The sequence below is a fragment of the Athene cunicularia genome (assembly GCF_003259725.1).
Source record: "Athene cunicularia isolate RWA chromosome 7 unlocalized genomic scaffold, athCun1 chr7_part1, whole genome shotgun sequence".
Lineage (NCBI taxonomy): Eukaryota > Metazoa > Chordata > Aves > Strigiformes > Strigidae > Athene > Athene cunicularia.
Window position 1 is genome coordinate 9800818 of NW_020799107.1, and position 26097 is coordinate 9826914.

General features: G+C 39.6%; 1 protein-coding gene across 1 annotated transcript in view; it reads left to right on the plus strand.

Annotated features, from left to right (window-relative positions):
• IQCA1 (IQ motif containing with AAA domain 1) overlaps positions 1-26097 on the plus strand; it is a 100998-nt gene that overhangs the window by 30157 nt on the left and 44744 nt on the right. Inside the window, exons 7-8 of the mRNA XM_026852418.1 lie at positions 12985-13069; positions 21147-21269. Of these exons, the coding sequence (XP_026708219.1) occupies positions 12985-13069; positions 21147-21269 (208 nt within the window). The remainder of the gene's footprint in view (positions 1-12984; positions 13070-21146; positions 21270-26097) is intronic.

A 26097-nucleotide genomic window follows, 5' to 3' on the forward strand; every position in this document is an offset into this window, starting at 1 on the left:
GTTAATACAGAGCAGGTAAAAGAACCAATTTTCCCACTTCCCCATTTCCAACAAGCAAAATGAATGAAGATCTGCTGGGATACAGGAACAAGAAACAAGCAGAGAAAAAAGAATCAGGAGTCCCACTGGTGCTTGGTAGAAGGACAGAGAGGCACTGAAGAGCCAGTGGCTGGCAGAGGAGAGGTGTTTGAGGGATATTCTGGGAAGAGAAAGACTAAGGAAAAGCTTAGAAGTAAGGAGAATAAAAATGAACATGAAGCACAGAGCAGTAGCTCCCAAGCTACAGCCCTTGCTCCACAGAATGATCTCTTTGGAGAAGCAAGCAGAGGAGGTAGAAGAGACATTTTCAGCCTTGGCTCTGTAGAATGCAAAGAAGAAAGGAGGCAAGTGGGGAAAAAAGAAAAGTGGCATGGACTGACACAAGCAGAGCAAAGGGGTAGCAGAAACAGTCACAAGGAGCTGGAGAGGCAGAATCAGAAGACGAGGGATGAAAGAGGCATATAACTGGAAAAAAACCCTTGTAAGTTACCAATTTGAAAAATAGGGACAGTTAGAACTAAAGACTGATACAAAATATTGTGTCCAAGGCAAAGACAAAAGAGCAGTCCCCAAAAGTGTATGCCAGCAAGAAAGCTCAGGTGGATATATAAAAGAGAGATTTGACTATGGAGATGATGAAGGCATGCAAGTTATGGCTGGAAATGTGGCTGTGAATGACAGCCTGTTCTTTCTTACAAGAGAAGAGGGATATATTTAATTCTGAAATACAATTTCACTGTTTTCACTGGCAGTTGGTTTTTTAGAGTTTACATACTGGGGACCACAGCAGCAGAGCATCTGATAGAATATAAGGCTGATTCAGAGCATTGCAGCTTCAGTATGTCCACATGTTTATTTAACAAACTGTTGACAAGTTACTTAAGTGCTGAATTTCAAGTGAATTCCACACCCAGGAGATTTACATTATCTAGCACAGAAAATTCAGGCTTACACCAGAAAGTGGTGCAACATCTACCACACTGCTGAGAGCACTTCACCTCCAGTCTCATTTCTCCTTGCCCTTCCTCGCCTGTACCTTAGACAAAACAGCTTTTCTCTTTTTGAGTCAAACATCAAATATGCCATTAGTCTCAAACTCATCTGCCCTAAGGTACCACTAAGGTTAGAGCACAGCTGCAGTGAAAGTGGGTTCTTAGGTAGTTAATAAAACATCCAGAGGCATTTAAATAGAATGAGCTTATGCCCTTCCATTTGGGCCATAAGTCAAATTCCAGCAGGGTTAAGCAGAAATGCTGGGCAGTTGAGGGGGGAGGACACAGGCAGAAGCAGGTTATCCCATCAGCCTCTGGGTCCTCATAGTGGACTAGCTGGGACAGGCTCCAGGTGACAGCAGTACACTGACTGCAATCTTGGGCTTGACAAGCACATCAAGGGCACATGAGGCAAAGGCATAGTTTTTTTCCCCCGAGCTGATTATTTCCCTTGAAAGCACCAGAATTCCCCTTTGTTACGTGGGCAGTGTGCTCCACAGTTAGGTAAGCATCTAGGTAAACTCTTCCCAATGCAAAGTTAGTAGTAAAGTTGGTCCATCCAAATCCTATACTTGGATTGAATCTCAGTGCTGAAAAGATTTGAAGATAGTGTTTCTGTGGACAGAGCAAGAACTTCCCTGAAACCTGAGTCTCATCCATTCCTTCCAGAGTCAATGTGTTTCAATTTTACTGAGAATTTCAGCAGAGGGGAGATTAGTCAGACTCCATCAAGCAGGTTGTTTTTATTATCCAGGTCAGTGTCCAGGGCTTTTAAGTCATGCTGCATTTCAGTCTTGTGCAGATACAACAGGAAATCTAATTATTTATAGTAATTTACTTTAAACACATCCAGCTATTAACATCACAAACTAGCTACATTTTGTCTGCTGTATCAAGCATCCTTAAGACTTGTGCAAGAGCAGTATTAAGAGTTGCCATTCTAGGCTGAATAAGAGACATTTAACAGTCATATAAGGGGGTTGCTAGTTCTCCTTAGGCTCTACTTGTACAAAATAACTATATCAACATAATACCATTCAGTAAGATACTGTATCAAATACAACATTGTTTGACTTGGGCAAAGAGCATAGTACCAGAGAACTGGTTCAGTATTTAGTGAGTTATTTATGTAATACTAGGAAACTACATTACTCTTAACTAAAATCTGCTCAAATACTCTCCTTTCTGAGTGTCTTACTGACTCTGTAATCCTTTGGTGACTTGGAAAAGAAGTTTACTCTCTTGGTTTGTATTCCTCATCACACAGGGAGACTGTCTCTTTCCTGCAGATTTTTCTGGAAAGCATCTAATCCAGCAACCAATTTTGAAGATACTGGTTTAAAGCATGGCTATAAGTTAAAGTCTGCAGTCTGTGTAGCTGCAGGAGTCCTCGAAGTATTCCAAGTCAAAATACAATTGCTCCAAGGGAGCAAATTCCAGAGCCGGAGCTCTGCCATCTTTCATATTGCATACATGTGCTTCCCATCATTGGCTCAGCTCTCATAGCTGCTTCAGAGGGGGTAATGCTATGCCCAAAATACATTTCACCTTCATCCTCTTCTGGGAAATCATGTATAATGCATGGTTTTATTTTTTATGTATTGCAAGGTTTGCAATTGGGGAGGCCTGGGAACTAGTGGGAGGGAAGGTGGGAGCAGCTGATTGTAGCCTCTCCCACGTATGTGCCTGTATTTCACTCCTGTCCAAACCTAATCTTTACATTCTTTGCCTGGGGGAGCTCTGCTATCCTATAATAAGGCCATTCCAGACAACTGATCCTCTATACAGGCCTGTGAAGCAATACATTCAGATCTCTAGTACTGAAAAAATACAAGAGAGCCCTAAGATTTAACGAGTAAACCTGCCCTTAAAGTCTCAACCTTCAAACTGCAATTCCCACACACCTTACCTATTACACCACTGTAGTAGAAGTAAATGACTAATGTTGCTTCTACCAAGAGTGGGCTGCAGGCCCACCTCCAGATTCCCAGGGGACAACCCCATGCTTGTCCATGGGTCTTCAGCCAGCTGTCCACCTCTTCTGCCACGTCGCCCGCAACTCTCTGCAGCACTGGCCCCATCTACCGAAGAGATGCTTAAAAAGCATACTGTTAAGCCATCGTGTAAACAAACAATAATTTTTAAAAGCTCACTTTTGTGCTTATAATTGATAAAATTTAAGTGCATCCCACCGTAGCACATGCAGAAGAACTGAGTCATTTAGCAAAGCAATGCCACAGTCCTACAAAAGGTATTTGATTCTTTATTAGTGTCTAAGATTGTCCACATCTTCAGCCAATTTAAGGAGGCTATAGATGATACACCAGACACACACCAAACAGGTACAGAAATACAGTACTCCAATTTGTCTTTCACAAAACTAAAAGGTGAGAGTTAATGAACTTGGCATCTCAAGGTATTGTAATGTTTTTCTTGGACTGCAGAGATGGCTGGGTTTTTCAGTTAACACTGCTGATAAATGAATGTTCTTAATACCAGCCTGACACTGGTTTCTAATTGGGCTCATCTGGAATGTTTCTCCTTGTTTTTTTCTCGCACTTTTTAAAATTGATAAAGCAGAGATTCTAAATAATTTTTCTTGCTGCTGAGCTATGCAAACACCTCTAACTTTATATACAGATTCTCCACAACATTATTCAATATCAATCTCAGTTTTTTCCTGGCTTTACACTCTGTATACACCTGATTATGATTTATTCAGATAAGGCTGCACAAACCAATTGGGATGAACATTGAAAAATCAAGCACTGTGACTGGTTTCATATGCATGAAATTGCCTCAGCTTTATCATGAAATAGTTCATTTAAACACTCATGCAAACCACAGAAAAACGGTTCTCTTGAAGTGGACAAGAATGTTAGCAGCAGTAAAATAGCAGCGTATTTGGTTGCTGTCTTTAAAACTCAAGAATACACTATGTGCCATTTTCAGCTTCTTATTCCCCACTGAAGTTTTTCTTTGGCATCACAAGTGCTTTTGAAGGAAGTACAGTCTTAGCTACAAGTAGTGCCATTAGCACAGCACTACAATATCGGTCCTAAATGAAGTAGCAAGCCACTCTCCCAAGCAGTAATGCGATGCCTGACAGATGCTGATTACACATTGTCCTTTACAAACGCTTAAAGTCAAATCATGGGCAGGCAGCAGGTCAGAGGCACAGTGATCCGTGAATGGGACAGCCATGATATAGTGGTTGAAGAGGACAGCATGCACATACAGATCATTTTAATCCAGGAAGGAAAAAAAAAAACAACAAGGCAAATTAGAATTATGCTAGACTGGAGTATTTCTGCATTGATTTCATAGACGTAAGGCAGACTTAAGAGATCTAGCTACTGAAATGTGTCTGATGCCACCTTCAATATCACCTCACATTTACCCATCTCCATCACACTGTGAAATGATGCAAGCAGTTACAAACCAGATAAAAATCACAGCATTTAACTGCACTTGCATCAAGTAGGCAGGGTTGTTTTAACCACCAGAACAGAAGGCTACATATTATTCTTACATACCATGCTGTATTTATTCCAGTATATAAAGTAAGGATAGATCAAAGCACAAGGCTTCTCTGTTCATTTTCAAGCTATTAGTCCCTGGTTTTCTGGACAGATATAAAGGGTGCATATGCAGGGAGTTTGACACGCCCCAAGTGTGTTGAATTTATTATCCATGCGCACAACTATCCATCCAACATACGAGCAATAGGTTCAGGGAGAGCACAGTCATTTCAAAGAGTTTGATCAGCTAATACCACTAATACCCTTGAAATACTTCAAGTACCTTTCACAGTCAGGTGGTGGCAGAAGAAATACAGCATATGCAAAACCATTTCAGAACAAGGAGGGCAATTCCTCGAGAAAGCTGACACAGAGCTTGGGTGCCAGTGGCACTTCTCCAGATGGGTGACCTGTCCAGGGCACCATTTCCCAACCCTCCCCAAAGCATTATCTTCAGGTTAAAGTGATGGGCCATAACAAAACAACTGAAAGCAGCCATGCCCAGTTTACAACCATCTTTCCCTCCCATAGAGATGCATTTTTTTTTGCTGACACCTTGACTTATAAGAAGCAAAAGTGATTGCTCGAATGTCTCAAATTCTGTAAGACAAAATGCTCTCTATACTCCATTTCATTTCAAATCCCAAAGAAACTTGTGATGTTGGAGGGCAAGTTATTTCTTTTGGCTGGCCTTCCTACAAAAATCGCATGCTTTATTTTCCTCTTTACAGAATTCATATTGTGTTAATAAAGTACAGTTGATTCCCTCTGGCTGACTCTGCAGGAAAGCTATTCTCGCAAAGCTTCTAGACTCAGTTAAAGTAATCTTGCTTAAAACTGGCCATAATTGTTTCAGTCTCTTAAGTTTAATACTAAGCACAGGAAATATTGCCAATTTGAAGCAGGATTCGACATTCTGTGAAGGCAGGATAAGCTGACCAAAGGTAAGGAATTCAGTAAATGCTAGCGGAATTTGACCTGGCGTTTCTTTGAGCCAGCTTCTGTATTTTTGACCTTGCTCTAAAGAGAATGAAAAGATACAAGAAAATCAAAACAGATGAGAGTTTAATGTGAGTTGTGCACTCCAGAGTACTCATTACTCCATCATCCAAGTCCCGCAGACATGGTACTGGGCCCTGAGGGGAGTTCTTCCTCCGCAGGAAGGATTGCTCAACACTCTCTCCTTATAGCCGGCTTGACAGGATCACATTCCTCGAAAGGCTGTAGACAGTCAACAGGAAGCTGACACTGGAAATAAGCCTGGGGGCAGGCTGCCTGTGAAGGAGGGGGAGCAGCCCTTCCCCTTTTGAGACAGCCCCCGGAGGGAGATAGCCTGATTCACGGCTCTGGTAAACACAGGACATGAACAAGTCCAAGAGAGGGAGACAGGCACTAAGTGTAGATCTAGAAAACAAAACATAGGTTCAGTGTTGGCTGTCGCTATCTGTTCTGTAGCTCTCAGACAAGCAAAAAGGCAGAACTTCTGGCTCTCTCAAGCCTGTTTCTGATAAGCAAGATTTTGCCCCAACACAGGTATGTACAGTCAGTTTGATGAATTCCTTATTAACAAGGCAGTTACTGGTAGGCCTGGCAAGCCCAATGGCAGAAATACTGCAGACTAGAGGTTGCCATGTGACACCATGACATGTCCTGCTCTTAGCTCAGAAACCATTCCTTCCAAGGGCAGGGATGGAATAACCAGCTGTCCTTGGGTCCACCAGGAAGGAGATGCTTTCACTGTTACTGCCGAGAGCCTTATACCAGGCTTACCATCAGGTCTGTTCAAGACTTCATTGCAGGAGTCAAGTCAAAAGGCAGATTATAGGAATCTGCTTTCCAGTTCCTTTTATTTCCATTCCCATGCCATGGTGGGTAAGTTTAATACTCATCTTCTCTAGATTTTTCTAAGCTTTCAGTATGGGTTGGATGTTATTAGCTCTTGCAAAGGAGTTCAATTAGGTAAATCAGGATGTGATTTCTCCCAGTCCTGAGTTAATTCAGATTTGATCTCTGAGAAAAAATTTGGCAACATTTTTTGAGTGTAGGGACATCCAAAATCAGGGCACTAGAACATTATATGTGAGTGTTGATATTGCCAAATTTTTCCAATTATTTTTTTTAATTTAAACTAATATTAGAACTATAAAATAAATCTTTTTGTTTCTCCTTGACATTATTCATGCCTATGATGCCTTTTATTTTCTTTCCAAAACTTAGCAGTAATTTGCAGTGCTACCTTCATATGTCTCTGATTCAATTCAAGGAGAAGAACCTATTGCCATCTTAAACTAGGAAGAATTTGTCAGAATGTTGAAGGTACCAATAGGTCAAAAAAATCCTGTCCCTTCTTTTTCCTGATGGTTTACAGAAGGAAGCAGGAGAACCAGGAGTCCTAGCAGAGAAAGCTCATGCCCAAGTCCCTCTGAAGGAGAAGATATTCCCTTTTTTCCAGTACATTAATTACTTATCACAATCCTTAAAAGACCAGGAAGGTCCTTGAAAAAGTAAAATAGCTTTATGACAAAGCAGAACAGACTTTCAAAGAACTCAAGAAGCTTAACAACTCTACTGGGTCAGCCAAAGTTCTACCTTTCCTGGCCAATAATACTACATGTAATAAAGCTATCAGAGAGAATTACCACATTCCACATGTAGGTCTGTCCCCTCCAACGACTGTTCCCAACAATTACTTGGCTTTGAAGCTCTCTTCTACCATTTCAGATCTAAGGCAGGCATTGGGTACCCAAAAGACCATCTATCGCTTATAATTATGATACTTACTGTAATAAAGGATATCACCTTTCCCCACAAACCTTTCACACTCATTACTCCATGGGAATGTTTCCTCTTGCACATTGTTGACCTCACAATACTTGATCTTAAATTTTTAAAGCCTCATATTTATCCAAAACAATAAAGTTTCCAATCCTCCAAACACTTCTCCCTGCAAGTCACTCCACTGAATTACTTCCATGCATAACAAGCAAATGCTTGGAGGATCAGGACCTTCGATAAAACATGAATTGCAATATGTCTGTGTCCAAACCCATTAAAGATCACAAGAAGCCTGTGGAAATTAATCTTGCTTTACAAATAATTCTGTATTTGCATAGGTTATTTTTTCTGGAAGTGATTTTCAAAGAGCTAAAGAAAGCGCACACACAAAAGGAAAGAAAATGCCACAGAAAAGACACTTAAAATAAACTAACACTGCTATTTAAATAGTCTGAGATAACTCATATCAGGTGGGATTACAGAAATAGGCAAGGACTACAAAACAATGAGGGGTTTATTTCTTTAAAGGGTCCCCCCCACCCTTTGTTTTGTTCCTCTTCACAGAGCACTCTCCTGTCCCTCCACCTAGAGTGTACAGCCATCATTCATGCCTTTTCTTCTGCACACAGCCCACATCCTTTCTTACGCTGAAAAGAGTTAAATGCTCTTTTCCTCCAAAGAACAATTTTTTATTTTTCCTGACAAGACCTTTTATGCAATTAGCTAGAGAAGCCATGGCCAAAGAGAAAGAATAACACATGTAAAATCATGCCAGAGAACAGAGTAGGTAGTAACTTGTTGAGTCTATTACCAGACAAAACATTTAAATCAATGGTGTGTTCTCATAAATCAACAACCATATTTAGCCTTAACTATAACCATCCCTGAGCAATGTGGAATAGAGAGAAAAGACATGAGAAAATATGGTGATGCTCCTGAAATGAGGAGGGGAGGAAGCTGCAGATGAGATGAGCACAGTGTAGGGTCATGTCCCAGACAAGGAATTTATTTGATAGGTCAGAATTGAGGTGCTGCAGCATTTGGGGCTGAGCAGAGCCTTCAGCAGAGCCCGCCAATCACATAGACTCATACCAAGTCTGGTGGTGATTTGGAGATGTTAAAGAACCATTCGAACCTAGTTAAAACTTGGACATGTATGTGGGATGTGCACTAAAAGAAAAATTGAACCCAGAAGAAGAGCCAGAACTCTATGCTACATGATCAGAGACAAAAGGGTTTGCATTGCAGACCATAAAAGATCATTCTTTTTCAATTATACTTGACAGATCTAAGTTATTATAAGAGGAGTAGGTTTGGAAAGGAGGAGAGCAGTTAACAGTGAACCAGAGAACAGAATGTAACTCGAGAATCAGCACAAAAATCTCATCGGATCCTTTTCTTTCTTAGCTGGGAGTGGAAGATCATTTCTTTTCACTCCCACATCTTTGTTCATCCCCTTACTCTTCCGGTTGAGCTGGTTTGATTCAGATTTAGGGCCTCCATTCATTTTAATTAGATGGCTTTTCTATAAAGCTGTTTACCAAACCCATACTATGCTCTCATTGACAGGATTTCACCGCTTCCCAGAAAGCAATGGATTTCTCACATACCAGTTTCTAAAGGTCCCTTCTTTAGCAATGTCCTTTACAACACAAACATTTAGTAGTTCTGTTCAAGCAGTGGCTCTGACCCAAAGAAAGATATTTTGCCTACCGTGAACTCTGGCACTCATTGGTTTGATTTGCAGCAGTGCAAGCAGAGCTCACAAACACAAGTTTCTGTTCAGTGGCCTGTGAATACACAATGGGGAGCAGGTCACCCACAGGAACCATGCTTAGCTCCTTGCCTGCAGACTGGGAAGCGACAGGCTTTGGGGTCCTTCGTCTGTAAGGGCTTCCCTAAGCTACTGCTGAAGTTTGTCTCCTGAGGTGGAGGTTTCCTCCTAGCCCTACCCTTCCATCTCACCTTATTTGCTTCTATGCAGCCACCGAGTCCAGTCCTAACAAGCAGCCATACTTTTTACAAATTTAATTTGTTCATTTAGGGAAACAGTTTTACTAGAACTGCATCCTCCATATGAAATCCCATAGAATTTGCTTCTGCTTTTGCTTGCAGTCCTTAACACATTGTCAGCACTCCCACTGAAGCAATCACATTGAAAATAAGAGTTGCTTCTTCCAGTTCTGGCATTTGCACATTTTTACGAGATACTGGAAAAGCACAACTGGATATATTTTTCCCCCTGAAAATGATGAGGCAATAATATGTAACAGATTCATTGAGTTTTGACTTGCCTCAGAACCAGGTGTTTCTGACATGTACCATGTCTCAAATATATTACACACTCCAATACTCTTCTTATCAAGAGCTTAAAGCATTTTACATTCTCCTCTCTCCGTTAACATGCAACAAGACTTTCAGACTTCCCTGACCACCAGTTTGGTTTTTGAATAGTGCTCCCTTTTCAGTGACATGAAGGGAAAGCATCAGGGTGTGTGAAATTTGTGGGTAATCTGTCAGCTAGATATAGTGGCTGACATGCAAAGAAAGAGTCAAGGTACTAAGAATGTCAAAAGTAAATGCTGGGCAGATTAGAAGAAATGCAGACCAAGTAGTTTTCTTTTTCTGCTTCACCAAGAGAGCAATCTAAATAACAAACACCAGTTTGGAATTCACACTCAAGTGATCTTCAGTGGGCTGAAGCTTTACCACGACTGTAGTTGTAACTCAACTTTTGGAGTCAATGAGCAATGCAGGTGCAAGTATAATGCTCTTTTACTCCCCAGTTCAGTTTTCAGGCTAGTTGCTGACTATAGGAATCTCTGCAGCTCCACCTTCTGTAAATCTTGGTTTACAAGGTGGTTGTGCCATTAGTGCCACATAGATGGAACCTAGAAGGACTTCCACCATAAAGCTATTCTCTACACTTCCAGCAAAACAAAAAGGCATGCTATGCTTGAGTTTGGAGCAAGTTCTTGCATCATCTGGATTAATTTTCTTTCAGCATTATTGCCTTAGAACTGGCTCTAATCATGAATATTTCATTATTTCTAGGAAGTTTCAAAAGAGGAATGCAGTTTAAACAATTCTGAACAATTATTATTGTAAAGCAAGCTCAAAATCATTCTACATATTTGGGAGATCCTCCTAATTCAAGAGCTGTTCACTGCTCAGTGTGGGACATGCCTGGGGGAATCCTCTTGAACCACAGATGATGGATTGAAAAAAGATATAAGAACATCCTTGGCTGTTCAGGGAGTACATGCTGGCTGCTCATTTTAGTCTGGTGTTTTGTCATTATCAAAACAAGCTTATACAAAATAGTTTATATCCAGTTGAATCCAAATTAACATCTTAAGACAAATGCATGAGACAACCCATTGTGATGGTTCTGAGTAGAATGCTGCCAAAAAGTGAATGGAAAAAGAAAATTGAGATTCATTACATTTAAAGTGGACTTTTGACCAGGAAGATCAATGACTGCATTTTTCAGTGCAGATTTACAGGCCAAATGAATCCCTGGTTTAACCTCTGAACTCAGAGGGATTCATAAAGAGGGGAATTTGTCTGTAAGGGTCATGCATGTGCATGCTTTCCAGGCATTACCAGACTAAAGTTGTAGTAATTTAAACCTAGAAGAGAAAGAGAAAAACCTACAAGAGGTCAGATAAGGAAATGAGACTTAAGAATATGATTCCCTGACCATTGGACAGCAATTGATATGCTGAGCAACGGTACACAGGAAAGGATGAAATCCAGAAAGAAAAAACAGATGTCCCTGAAGAAATAGCATGACTGAAACGTGTGGTAGCTATCTTCTCTCAAGGTCACTGATAACCATGGGAACTTACATTCTGCATTGCCTTCACCCAAAGACCCAGACAGCTGACTGGTTAGTAAATAGCCTGGCACTTCCTTCCACTTGTGTGAAGAGACTGGCATTACCTGCTCTTCACCTCAAGTTATTTTTCAACAGAAATGCTTGCTATAGCTGCTACAAAATGACAATATGAACCATGCCATCCCAAACAGCTACACCAGCTGTAAACTGAAAAAAAAAAAAAAATCACACAGAAAATACAGATTATAAACAAACTGTAACCCACTTCCAAATTTCAGAATTTGATAGAATTTCTACAGCATTCAGATATACACTCATCATTCATAGCCAAAGGGTAAATATTTCCATCTCCCAAGAGCTGTAAATAGTTTAAAAGTTAAAAAGCTAACACAAATACCAAATGTTACACTAATAAATACTGAAAGCTGGCACATACCATATTCAGTGGGCAGTGGACTCCTAACTGATTCTTCACCCGCAGTGCTTATTGCCTTTCCTTCCTTCCAGCTGGCATTAGTAAAGTAGCAACAGCCTTAATATCAGATTTTGAGAAATTTGTTACTGTAAGCCAGACTTGTAGCAGCATTTAAAACAAAACTGCATTTAACATAAAATTGAGCTATTTTCTGGCTGTTTGTAAAAAATGAAACGTGATCTAACATTAAATAAACCACATGATATAGGCTTTTGAGGCCAAAATCCCATTCTTACTAGATTTTTTTAAAAATACACTAACAATGACACCCCTTTGTTCGTGCAGACTGGTTTCTGGGAATTCAGTGACCAAAGTTTTGCATCTGTTTGCGTATAGAACCAGTAATTGTTGAACATGCAAGTCAGAGCTTACAATCACAGATGAATGTTTGTTCTTTTGTAATTGGTATTACATTAATAGTAGCTAGGAATCTAAATGCTACACATGGTATTATAGAAACATAACAGATGTTCTGTTCCAAAGATCTCAGTTTAAAATTGATTCTGCTGCTTAACAGTAGACTAGGAAAGTCCCTTAAGGTACCAGTTGTTTTAAAAAAATGAAAGCAATTTTTATGAATCACATTGACCTTTTGGAGCTATTTTCTTCTCAAGGGAAATTTCATTTCACTTAGAGGAAACATTACCATTCTATTTGAAAGTAGCACAAGGATTTTTCTGAAGTGTCAGAATTTTCTTTGGAACAGAAAAATCAGAAAACCTTCCTGATATTACCAAATAGATATATACTGATATAACCCAAAAAGATACAAAAGTGAAAGAAGTTGAAGAGTCCTGACAATATAAATGGTCTTTGGACTGTTATTATTTATCTCTTAGGCTCTTTCTGAAATGTATAGAAGCACTCTGTGTTATCTGTGTCATCCATGAAACCTTACCACAGTCACTTATTGCCACCTCACCAGCTTCCATCACCACCTAATTCTGCAAGTACATTGAAAATTTTTGAGGGTGGACATCCTCACACAGAAATGCCATCTGGAATTTGTAGATCAAAACCTGATTTAAATAAATTTTTTTTTTTAAAAAAAGCTGGATGTTGAAAACAGCAGAGCAATAAACAAATACTTTAAGCGAAGCCTCTCATCAGTTTTAAGAAATTCCCTTTCAGTGTTTGATGAGCCATGGGGCAAGAGACATGTGTTGATGATGATTTTATTGAATTTACTGGACAAAGAGCTACTGTCATAAGAGGCAATCCATCTCTCTGTTTTTGAACAGAAAGCGAGGGAGGGTATGCTTCCCTGCCATCTAACATCTTTGTCAACCAAATCAAAAACTGTGGATTTTAGCTAATTTTCCACTTTTGTTTTTCACACAGACATATCATAGGCAAGTTTCCTGACTATCCCACTGAAGAGGCTGGAGGTTCAATGGCTATGCTTTCTCTGAAGACTCCAGAGCAGGTATTGTCACTCCTCTAACAAAAAAGCTTAATGGGATTAAGGAAGGAATTACCACAAAACACATCTGTTTATTTAAAGTAGCAATTTTTCATAACAACGGCCTCTAGTACTCCAGGAACCTTCTAGTTAAAAAGCTTTTTGCTTTAAGTGAAAGAACTGTGTTCTTCCAGGGTAAACCATGGAAGTCACATACCAAGATTTGTTCCCTATCAGGACGTGCAGCTGCTTAGTCATGGCAAAAGGTGCTCAGACACACAAGTTACGGACAGATAAATGTCTGAGGGAGCTAAGAGGAAAGGACTCTGCTACAGAGTTGTTCTCCTGCTGCAAAATCCATGTAGTTAGACTGGTGCTAGCTACCAGTAGAAATATATATTAAAGAGTCTTGTTTTAAAATAGGCCCCCAAATCTACCCCAGAGGCTGAAATAGGTTCCAGTGTGTTTGCATTCAGTACCAGCAGAGTCTAGCAATAATTAGTTTCGTTTAAGCAGAGAAGAATTTCTTATGTGGGCAGGCCTATGCCTTGATTTATTGCCAAGGATCATTAAGTGAACCTGAACATTTAAGTGAAGGAAGTATTTTAGTTTATGTATTCTTGTAGTGAATTCAGTTGTTTTTCCTGGTAAAATCCCTCTTCTGACTTCTCTGGCTAACAGAAGCATCTGATAATCTCTTCCTCCAATCATCTGGGTGTCACACAGAGAAAGTGATTAAGACCAGTTGAAGAAGTGAAGGCAATGGTTGGCACCTGGGGACATTTCCACTCACCACAATGATATTAGCAGGATAATGAGTCTGTTGAGGGAAATTATAAACAGGAAGCCTTGCACACAGGAGCAGGATTTGGCCCCTGAGTGAACTGGACATGGTGGCTACTAGTGGGCTAAGAAAACTGAATAGCTAAAACCTGACCTCTGTAGTCCTCAAAGTTCCCCTTTGAGACTGTTGTGTTCATCAGTTGCCTGCAACTGATGATCTAAGACAGGTATGGTCAAAAAGTATTTTGGATTCAGTTCTTCCTGGAATCACAGGGAAAAGACTAGGGCATACTAGTAGTCTGTGTGGTTTGAGTGGATATAAATACAGACTAGCCCAGCATAAACCACAGTACTCTAACCATTTACAAAAGGCAATAAAACTACTACAAACAGCTCTCCATGCCTCACTAAAACTGAGCTCAAGGCACACTCCTGGTTTTAGCCAAGTTCAGAGTATGCTGAGGTCAACCCTGCTGGCCTCTGTATCTAAGCCACTCTGTTGTTCAGTCCCAGAGTGAAGGAGACTCGTCGGTTAAGTTTTCAGCTTCTAAAGTAGAAACACATGCCAGAGTCAAGAAGGCTTTGTTGGCTGCTCTGAGCAGCAGGGGAGCCACCCAGTAAGTATGGCTTATTGCTGGAGAAGGCTTTAGGGAACATGACGCTAATTAGACATGCTACCAACAAGGATAAACACAACTCAAAGAAAATGTTACAAGAAATTACACTGAACAAAACTGGATATGTTAGTAGATTCTGGAAAAATACATTCTTCCTGTCCTACTCCCGCTTTGAATTCTCTCCTTCAGCTATTTTGCTGTGTTTTCTGGCATCTGCTTTCTTTTTTCATTTTTAAAAAAAAAAAAAAGCGCCAAAAGTCTAGAGAGATTTCTTTATTGACTGTTTTTTTTCCTGATAAAAGAAAAATACCTGGAAGAAAAAGAAAAAAAGGAACTATATTTCCAGCAATTTTCACTATCAATTAACTGATTTTCAAAGATTTTCAGGCCCGTTTTTTCCTTCCTTTTTGGCCAACACAACCAAGAGCAGAATGTATTTCACACAACCTTCACACATAATCAGGATGCAGTTAGCAGAAGAAAGTTCAGTATGCTCATGATTTTACCTGAATGTCAGACAAGTAAAATATTTTTTGTTCCTCTGAGTCAGCCTGCATATTAAAAATCCCTAAGGCAACTGGTTTTGTTCCACACTGGTCTACTGGGCAACATAGTAAATGAAATCCTGGCCCCATTGAAGTTAATGGGGGTTTTGTCCTTGACTTCAGGGGAGACAGGATTTCACCTCTTGTATATATTACCTTCTATGAATGGGTTGGTTACTCCCAAGTTAAACTCCATGAAAAATCAAGACTGAACTGTATTTAAAAAGTGAGCATTTTATAAGACTTAGGTAAAGACACTTTGGGGAAAATAAAATACAAATTAATCACTTCACGAACCATTGCTGCATTATTATACATTCTATATTTCTTTATCCTTTGACAACTCTGACCTTACTTGACTTTGTAATGTAGCTGGCCTTCTGCACAAACTGCTTTCATGACATTTTACAAATACCTTTCAAAAGATATACCGAAGAGATCCTGATGCAATGTACTTAATAGGTTAGTCAGAAAAATATGTACTGTGTCTTGACTGAAAAGAGGCTTTGCTTTAGTTTACATATTCTGCAAGAGAAATTTAAGATTCTGAGATATCAGTGTGATCTCCCTGCATCTCTTCCAGATGTCTATCCCTAATGGTTTTTTACATTTTGCTCTAAAGATCATCATCAGATGTGACAATTTTTAGCTTTGCCCTTATACTGCTGCCAGCAAAATTATGATCTCTTCCTGTAGTTCGTTAAGTCTCATCACCGTGAAAAGAAGCCAAGAAAGTTGCCATTTAGCAGGCACATTCCCCCTCTCTCAAGTCCCCCTTCATTTGCAATATTAAATAACTTATCAGGAAAAAAAAATGCTTTTACTTACAAAGATTTTGGTTGTACATTCAATTGCTGCATGGAGAACAAAGTTGTTTCTGCATTACTGTAATCACAGTATCTGTTCCAGCAGCATCTAGAGGAGTGAGAAAAAAGTATGTGTTAGCTGCTGTGCAAACATATGCTCCTGATCCTCACTTGGCACTCTGTGCAATACTATACTGCTAATTATATTCATTATTACCCACAGCTAAAGATCTCCATGAATCCCAGTAATAAGTTTGATTGTAAATGACAGTGCAAGAGATCCCCAACAGCTAGCTAAAATTTATTAGTAACAGTGACTATTTTCCAGGTAGGGACAGTAAAATGCTATTATGCAGTCAAGTACTGCAATATTCACACACACACAAATATAATATCTTTCTTTTACCAAATGAATGTATCACAAGTAGCTTTAAATGACATAGAAGGGCTCAAGAGGCTCTGGAGTTGTACTTTTTTTGTATCCAACAGTTTGCAAATATGCTTTTAATCTGACAGCAAGTATACCATGAGTATTTTTCAGTCATGGAAGTCGATGCCTGCAGTTATGCTCAACTTTATTTCCTCTGTTCCTCACTATTCTGGATGCTTCTTTTAGAAATTATCAGGCAGGATTTTCACAAGTGCTAAATGCACAGTGCCATCAGCTGGGGCTGGGCACCTCAAAGCCTTAAAATATCCTGATTATTTCAAATTAATCATACAGGAGACAGAAATGGTACTCAGTCTGCTAGGCTACACAGTGAGCAGATGCATTCACTGCAAAGAAGCCATTCAGCAGGTAGACTCATAGGCCAGCGGCTCTCCACTACCTCTGATTGTGATCGCTGTTGGCTGAAGTCAGTAGTCTAGGTTGTATGCCTAAAGGCAGGCAATATCAACAACCCCTTTTCGTCTCTACCACCCACCTTCCCTAAAAAAAAAATCTACTAACATATTTTTCATAAACACATTCAATGGAGACTAAAGTTTTGAAGTGTTTGCCAGAAAACGAACACAAGAGTGAATTAAACTGCATTTGGGCAGCATCTGCCAGATGGTGGTAAAAGACTAGAGCACATATCAATTGTGGACTAAAATGCATGGCTATTAAAACAGAAAGCTGTGAAATCCCACCCAAAATTTTTGATTAATTCCTGCAAGAAACAGATCACTGAGGTTGTTTTTAAGGGCTAAAGCTTTGCTTACAGGTGCATACCCAAAAATACCTTGCCAGGAGAACACTATTATTAAAGCTACACAGATTCACAAATGCCTGTGAGAGGGAATGAATCCAAAACACTGGCCCTCAGCTAGCTAGATGGGACAGAGTGAGTCCCAAGTCCACCACAATGAAAAATAACATTTCTAACTGGCAAAAATGAGTATCACCTTACAGAAATAATCAGCCTGTAGAAGGAGTTGTAATTAAGTGTCTTCAAGCTAGGGGGGCAGGATAGGGGTAAGCACATTTGCAGCATATTTCATGTTCTGTACAAGTGATGCAAACGGGCAGCCCGATGTTTGGCAGGCTACTCCGGGACAGGATGATGGCATCTTTCCCCATCTCAAATCATCCTGTTTTCTTCAAGAAACGTTTTTTGATCTTAGATTTCAAAATAGCTTTTTCTTGTAAACACTCAAAGAGAGCACATTTTATCTCCAGGAACATTAGGCTATGTGCATATAAAGTGTTTCTGTTTAAAATGGTGTTAGAGTCAGAATTACAAGGCTCTGAGGCCAACTCTCACCCACTGCAACTGGAGATCCAGTATTCCCAAACTCACTCTATCCCTCCATTTCATTTATGCCCGTACCACTAATAAAGACAACAAGTTCAAGTAAGGTCTTGTTTCAAGGGATGAGGGAAGGACTTGTTCCTGAAGAAGAAACATTTACCTCAAGTATCAGCTTGCCTGAACCAACTGTCTCATCCCACGCAGTGGGTTACAACGCGAGTGGATCTTTTGAATTCCCTGTGCAGGTGGAAGAGCCGGTCTCTGCTCGGCAGAGCCGCAGGGTGGGCCGCATCACCACGATGACTCAGAGGAACTATTGTGCTGGTGACTTTATTAACTGATCACTTTAGTGAGTGAATGGAGACAATTTGTCAACAATCAACTGAAAACATCTGAATAAAGGCACTTAGGCAATGAGACTTTTCCTAATAACCCATCAATGATCAACCGATCACAATTCAACTCCTACAAAACTTATAGACATGAATATATATATATATATATATATATATATACACACACACAGACACGAGAGAGGAAAGGGGGGGAGGGGATAGAAAAGGGGGAAATCACAATCCTTGGATCCCACGTTGTTGCAGAGTACCACCTTGGTTGTGAGTTGACAGACACACGTGGGGGTCTTTATATAGTCTTTTTTACGCATGTGCAGTAGGTTGTTCCAGAAGGTTCTAATTTTCTCTGGCTTGTACCTGCGCAGTGAGGCAAGTTCTGTCTCTGAGCAACAACAGGAGGGAGGGGCAGATAAACAGCCCATTGCCCCACCTCTGCAGAGCTCACTCCACTTCTCCCCCACAGGGCATCCCACTTGAGTTGTTTGAGACATGCTCTTTACGAACAGTTTCTTGTTTATGAACAGTTTGTGACATCAACAGCAAGCTTTCTATGGCTGACAGCAGAACATAAGTGAGTCTCACTGGTAGCTGAAGATTTTCATATACTTGGCTCATATAAACTGACATCCAGCATTTCCATTCATAGGCTGCACTCTTGTTTTAGTGCCCCTCTTTCCCAAAAAAGGGATCTGCACTGCAGGAGTTTGGAAACACACTTGAACTGATGTATGAATAGAAATGAAAGAAAATGTTAGTGGAGAAGAGTCATCACTAGCACAATAGGAGTCCTACATCAAGACTAGGGAAAAAAAAATGTTTTCCTCAATATTAAGAGTTTTATAAGTGCTTTAAGCATAATTAAAAAAAAAACAAAAAAAACAAAAAAAACAAAAAAAAAACCACTAAAAAAACCCAAAAACCTAGGAAAGAAAAGGGCAGTCTAAAATAATTTAGGAGGACATTGGCTTTTCTTTCCACTATGAAGTTTTCTTCAGGGGAAAAAAACCCACCTATATTATAATGTGGGTGAATTGCTTAGTATCTCAAACTAACCTTTGCTTGCCCTTCCCTTTCTTTACTCCTCTTTTGTCATATTCCTCAGGCATCTTCTTGTAGCTGGAGAGGAAATTGTTCTGTACAGAAGAGTACTAGCCATTCAAGGCTTAATACACAGCTAGCTTCACCCCCACTCCCAGTCCTCTGCAATTATGGAGCTGTTTAGAGCAGAGGTGAAAGCAGAGCTAGAGAGCCTGCACCGAAAGAGTATAGAAGAGAAGGTGTATCTGACATGGTAAAGGAAAAATTATGTTTGCTGTCATTCTCTTTTGGGAAGCAGAGAGCCACTTCAGAAAAGTCAAGCTCCACATGCTGATGGCATTACCAGCTGCATGGCTTTGGAGCATTTCACCAAAACTTGGCATCTCAGACAACATATATGTTGCCAAGGCATCCAGGAGGGAGACTGTACAGGCATTATTTGGGTGCATTCAACCCCTGACTGCAGGCACTGTGCAGGTTTCTGGATTTGGCTTCCCTTGTTACTGTACATTTCATTCAGTGCTAACTGCAAGCACCATTATAATGTTCCCCTTACAAGCAGTTAAAGACTTAGTGCCATAGCTCACACTGCAGTTCTGAAAATATTAAACACAAACTTTTTTTCTTGCCACCTTACAAAACAAATGAAGGCAAGATAGATGGATAAGGACAGTTCAACAATTCAGTCCCATTGTAGCAGGTTCATGAGAACAGAAACTCTGTGTAACCCCTTTCAGTATCAGTCATCTGTATAAAAACATGAAAGCTAATAATTCCAATCAGTCTGGATATACTTAAAATATCAGCAGTATAACTCAGAAACACTGCTTTAAAATTAAAACCTTTTGTCAATCGTGTGCTTACAGGTATCCTGCTGGATAAACCCACCCCTGATGTGCTGGAAACTGTTATGGTTGCCCTTTGGTAGGCAGTCAGAGCAGAGGGTGGAGGTAGAGGTGACAAGGTTGGATTTCAGACAGGGTACTAGCACTACAGTAAAGGATACACTTTGAGTGGCTCTGTTGGTTTTGGATACAACAGGTCTGCTGGGACACTAAAAACCTATTTTGAACTCTAGTCAATCTGTTAATCTGTCCCAGGGAATGAAATGCTTCACTGCTTATCACCGCAAGACATGACTGAACGGTGCTTGAGGTTTCAATTACCATATTTAATTAAATGTAGGATACTGAAATGCTTGGGGAAATCCACTAATGAAATTTCACTGGCTGCAAAGCGTAGCCCTTGTCATTGTCTCCTTCCACTGCCCAATCTTCAGTGCATTAAAAGGCATTCTTTCGTAAACAAATATTTTTACTGTTACAGGAAACATGTCCTACAATTGGAAATGTTTTATTTTCTACTCTTTCATGGTACTACCAATATTAATGGTCCATTAATAAACTTCAATGGCCACAGATTTTCTGATTTACACTCAATAAGTAAAGGATCTTAGAATTCCTCTCAGGGACAAGAGAGCACAATGAAAGATGCCTGGGAACAAGAGAACGTTAGTAAAAGCAAATTTCACCCTCTGCCTTTTTCAGATAATAAAGTATAAATGGCCAGGAACTAAAGTTATGGAAATTGATGTAGCTGTACCCAGTTATCAGCTGCTACTAGCTTGCAGGGATAAAGATGCTGGGCTATCAGTGTATATCTGTCAGTTTGGCACAGTATCTCTATTGAATCTCTTTCACCCACTAGAACAATTTCAGTCTTTAGCCACATATTGAAATTAGACACGCCTCAGGGCAATCTCTCAAAATTCATCTCTATAAAATCCATCTGCCTTGGAAACACTAAGACAAATTCATAATCTGAGTCCAAGTCCAGAGGGAACTTTAAGTTTATGTCATTAGGATATTGTGCTTCTGGGTGGTTTCAGGAACTGGTCTTACTCCTTAACAGCCCTCACAGTTTGGGATTTAGAAATCACCTCTTTCCCAAAGATATATTGGGATAGTCAGCACCTATGCTCAAGTTTGCAGGTGGGAGTGCTCTCAGCATAGATTTAAAGAACCTGTCTGTAATGGTCAGCTGCTCTAGAGTTCACAGAGGGCTACCAAGCAGTATATTGGATATTGTGTTTCCCTAATACTGAAAAGCTGAAAGCAAGGGAGGAAAAATACACAGCAGTTTATAACTCTTACAGCACATATCTACCATCTCACACATGAAAACATTTGACCAGCTCTTCACATTCCTTCCTGTCTCTTTCAGGTTGCTTTGGAACTGGCTGCCAAAAAGGAGATGGCTTTACAGAAAAAAGCCCAAAAGGGGAAAAAAGAAAAAGAAGAGAAGGAAAAAAACAAAAGAAAAACACCACAGAAATCTGGAACTAAAGTAAGGCTTCCTGAAAACAGCTAGCAGTTCGTGAAACCAGAACCAGAGTCCAGCCTATTCCGCCACGTGTGGGCAGAGGCTATTAGTTGACGTTAGAGTGGTCACCAAGGTTTCAGGCTTGGGTTCAAAAGACACAGGAACTGCCTGAGGCCATTCCCTCTCAGCCTTCCAATTACCTTGATTCTGGGGAACTGAATTTGACCTCTCATATCTTAGGTATGACCATTTTCATGGTCATGACTCAGCTCAGTGGGAAGAGCTTATGTAGGCACAGACTGCCAGAGACACAAATGAAGGGAAAAATACACTTTATGGCTTTGACATTGTTGCTAAGACAGTGTGCATGCACTCTTCAAAGCACTGTTGCTTTTTTTCTGTGAGGATAACAAAATGATGCCCCTCTATCTAACCAAGCATTTCCACTTTTAATGTGGGGCACTGAGCAGTTAGTGACTACCAGCCCTTCACACAAGAACTAGGTAACAAGAACCTTAGTCGCACTCAGATACCCACCCCAGAGCTTGTGTGGATTTCAAACTAATTTATAAGTACAGTTCTGTATTTGACAGCTGCGTCTTCTGTACTACAAGCCAATATTTTGTAAGCCTGTAAATGGCTGTCGTGCATTTTCAGTCCACATTCTTAGGGTGTGTACTATTTTTTTGCTTCAAGTCACAGCTGACACCACTTAATGTACGACATACTTCCTGAAATCTTTGATGTGCTAAGATCTGGTTTCACAGAAGGTATGTTTCCAAATTATTTCAGGAGAAATTTCATTGAGGATAACACCTGTGTAACAGTGCAATGACCAGAGGGCATCTTCAAAAGCAAGCTATACAACAAAAAATGTAGGCTTTTGCTGAAACAGCAACTTTTGTTTCTCATTTACTTTGTAGTCTAAACGAAGTTGAAATAATATATATATATTTTTTAATAAGGGTCATTAATCTTTCACTGAGTATGTGGAGGAGAAGGGTGAGTGTTCTGGTGCAAAACTTACTCCTCATTCCAGATTTTACACAAATTAATTTTAAGCCCTAACCCTGGAACAGCCATCTAACAAAAAAGATGCTTGTTTTGGATAAGATCCATTAATCTGGCCAAAGCTCTCATAACAGGAACCTAAACTACATGAATTTAGGAAGCATCAGTCTGTTTAATTGGGAGGTAGATATCTAACTGTTAACTTGTAACTTAAATAACATCTTTGCTCTAGAAAATTTGGGTCATACAAAACAGCGTTTGGGGTTTTGGGGCTGTGTCTTTTCCCCTCTGTAAATGAAAATGCACAGCAGGCTGAAGGAGCAGCATATATAAATGTGTTTTCCAAACTCTTTAAGCTTGATCTTGCATTGCCAACTAAGACAGGTAGTGGCTGCTCCTGTGCAAACGAGATTTTTAAAGTTTTGGTCACACAGTCATCTGTCATCTGGGTGACACTATCACAGCATTTTAGTTAAGGCATCATACTCTAAGCAGTGGAAGGTGATTACTTGCACTACTTCATTGTATCTTAGTGGCAGAGCAGAGCCAGCCTAGGGGAGCAACAGGGAAGAAAGAAGGGTAGTATCTGCAGACCTAAGCCAGGTAATACTGATACCAAGTTGTTTGTTGTCCATAACACTTCTGGTGACTTGTACTAGTGCCAGGTTGAGCTCTGTGGGACCACTTCATGGTGTAACCCCTTAAATCAGCACATCCACCACAGAACTCGATGGGAAAGATCAAAGTACGTGTATGAAGGCAAAAAGAGTAGAAAAGCTTTTGAAATTAGAGACTCTAAAGACCACTGTCATTTACAGTTATAGAATCCTGTAGCATCTCAGTCCAGTTCCTTTTGGAAGCATTCAGGAGCATGTCGCCTAATGGCTTTCTGTAGCTTTGCCCTTGTCCTCGTTCTTTCCCTACTCAGCTGAACCAGAACAAAGCCCTGTGATCCCCAGAACACCAGCAATGGAAAAGGCTGTTACAGACTCTTCAGTCTAAGTCAAAGTGAGACATTGATGTTCAGGCACACTAAAAATGCCAAATCCAACCTAAGGTTCTGAAACTGGATGGCAACTCACTCATCTGCTTAAAAACCTGACTTTCACAGAGTATAAATCTGATTCCTTGTTGTTTGTGCACATTTTACTATGTAAGAACCAACAATACCAAAAATGAATCTCAATCCCCTCAGTCTCTGCAAGGTTGTTTTGAAATGGGGTGAAATAACAATATAGAGCTCTGGGGCTTTATAACTTCACGTCGTTCTCATCTCTTCAGCCATCACAAGTCCTGTCAAGTAAGATTCTGAGCTATTATATCAGGTTCTCTATGGTTCATTGAGAAAGAACAAAGGGAACATTCTCTCCAAGGTTATAATACTGACAGGGGAAAAAAATAGTATCTAAGACCAGTTGAGAAGTATTTGGAAAAGTTCTAACAGCAGGACTCTTATTAAAATAAGTATAGGCTATAAGTCATAGTGATGCAAGCAGAAAAAAGCCCTGCTCCTAACTTCAGTTCTTAAGGAAAACAAGAGTTTGATCCCAGAAGGAAGTTTAAATGTTTCTGAAAAGCCTGATAGCAATCTTTAAAAAGGCATATTTGATATCAAAGTAACTTAGTTTTCTTTTCTCTATAAGGTGCTGATTTGATTTCCCATTGGGCACCTAAAAAAAAAGAAAAAGCCAACTTCAGCACCGTGTGATCCCTCTTTTCAATAGCAGAACACATTAAACCAGTCTGTACTGTTTCACCCAGTGACATGTTGCAACCTGTCTCACCAAACACGAGCAAGTCTGCATGTGCATCCCTAGATTTCATCCAGAAATGTTTTAACAGTGAGACACCTTTTGTCCTTAGTGAAACCCATTAGCAAAAATCACAGCAAAAGCACACATCTGAGTCAATTCAAAATTTTCCCTGCTGTTGAATGAGAATCACCTAGTGTGGGCTAGGCTTTGGAAAGCTTCAGAAATATAGTAAAACTGTTATTTCCATATCTCTGCTTAGATTGAAACGTATATTGTTGGTTCAGAGTGCCTTAGTGCACTTAACACAGAACAAGCATGGAATCAATCAACTGAACATAGAAAAATACATCAACTGACTTCAAAGGAAAAGAAGTTCCTCGTATTACATTGACTGTTACGCTGTTAATAGAGGGAAGAGGGAATACAGAACAGAGTTCTGCAACTGTCCTTTAGACACACAGTGGTTTTGTTTAAAATCAATGAAACTGACACAACAATATTATTTACATCAGTGTATAAAAATCACTGAAGCTAGTAATTAAAATGATTTATTGGCTTATTTATAACAAAAGAAACATTAATGTGTCCTATGCTATTAACAGGCTAATAATGAATAACCCATTTTTAGGCTGTTTTGGAGGGGATTTTTTTTTTTTTTTTTCCAAGTAGATCTAAGAGGAAATACTGATAATTACTAACATCATGTTTTAATCATTTCCTATAAAATATCATGGAAAAAGTGTTAAAAGAATGGATTCTGCCTCTGCAAAAGATCCAAGGATGAATCTCAAAATGCCACACCCTGCAAAAACTGTTACTATTAGAGTAACTGAGAATTTGAGCTCTGAGTGTCAAATCCTCAAACTCTCGCTTATATTTTACACAAACCGTTCTTGTTGTTTACTCAAGAAACTCCTGAATCTCTTTCAAATATATCTATAGAGCCTAGGGTAGAAGTGATAAATGTATTTAGGTTTTGCACGTCCTTCTGGACCCAAACTATAATTACTGTAATAACACTTTAATTAAAAACAGATATTTAATAATTCACATGACCTGGCTGCAACTGTATCTGCTGATAGCGGGTAGCAATGGCACCTAATTAGAAGCATATTCAAGGGTTTTGTTTCATTTTACTTATACTAAGAACTACACTTTATCTCATACTGATAACCAGTAGTTTACAGACTACACATTGGTTAGCACAGTCTGATACAACTTGTGTTGTCTTACATAAATCCACATTCACCTCCTCCCAAACAGTTATCTAATTTCCCACTAATAACTATTACCTTATACCATTTCGAGGACTTATGACTGATACAACATGAAGAAATTTTCCTTATTTTATGACAAGTTTTTCCATCAGAAATACTGGTTCAGCAAAATTAAACTATTTCAGGAACATGTCAATGTCACTGAATTTACAGAGGAAAATGTCAAAATGTTTTGATAAAGTTGAAGCAAAATATTTTGTTTTGCAAGATACACCAAGATCACTATTTTTCTTTCTGATTACAGACTAAAATGAAGTTTCAGCAGTTTTGAATTACCCACAAGTTGGTTTTTCTTGATTTTTCATGGAGTTTAACTTGGGAGTAACCAACCCATTCATAGAAGGTAATATATACAAGAGGTGAAATCCTGTCTCCCCTGAAGTCAAGGACAAAACCCCCATTAACTTCAATGGGGCCAGGATTTCATTTACTATGTTGCCCAGTAGACCAGTGTGGAACAAAACCAGTTGCCTTAGGGATTTTTAATATGCAGGCTGACTCAGAGGAACAAAAAATATTTTACTTGTCTGACATTCAGGTAAAATCATGAGCATACTGAACTTTCTTCTGCTAACTGCATCCTGATTATGTGTGAAGGTTGTGTGAAATACATTCTGCTCTTGGTTGTGTTGGCCAAAAAGGAAGGAAAAAACGGGCCTGAAAATCTTTGAAAATCAGTTAATTGATAGTGAAAATTGCTGGAAATATAGTTCCTTTTTTTCTTTTTCTTCCAGGTATTTTTCTTTTATCAGGAAAAAAAACAGTCAATAAAGAAATCTCTCTAGACTTTTGGCGCTTTTTTTTTTTTTT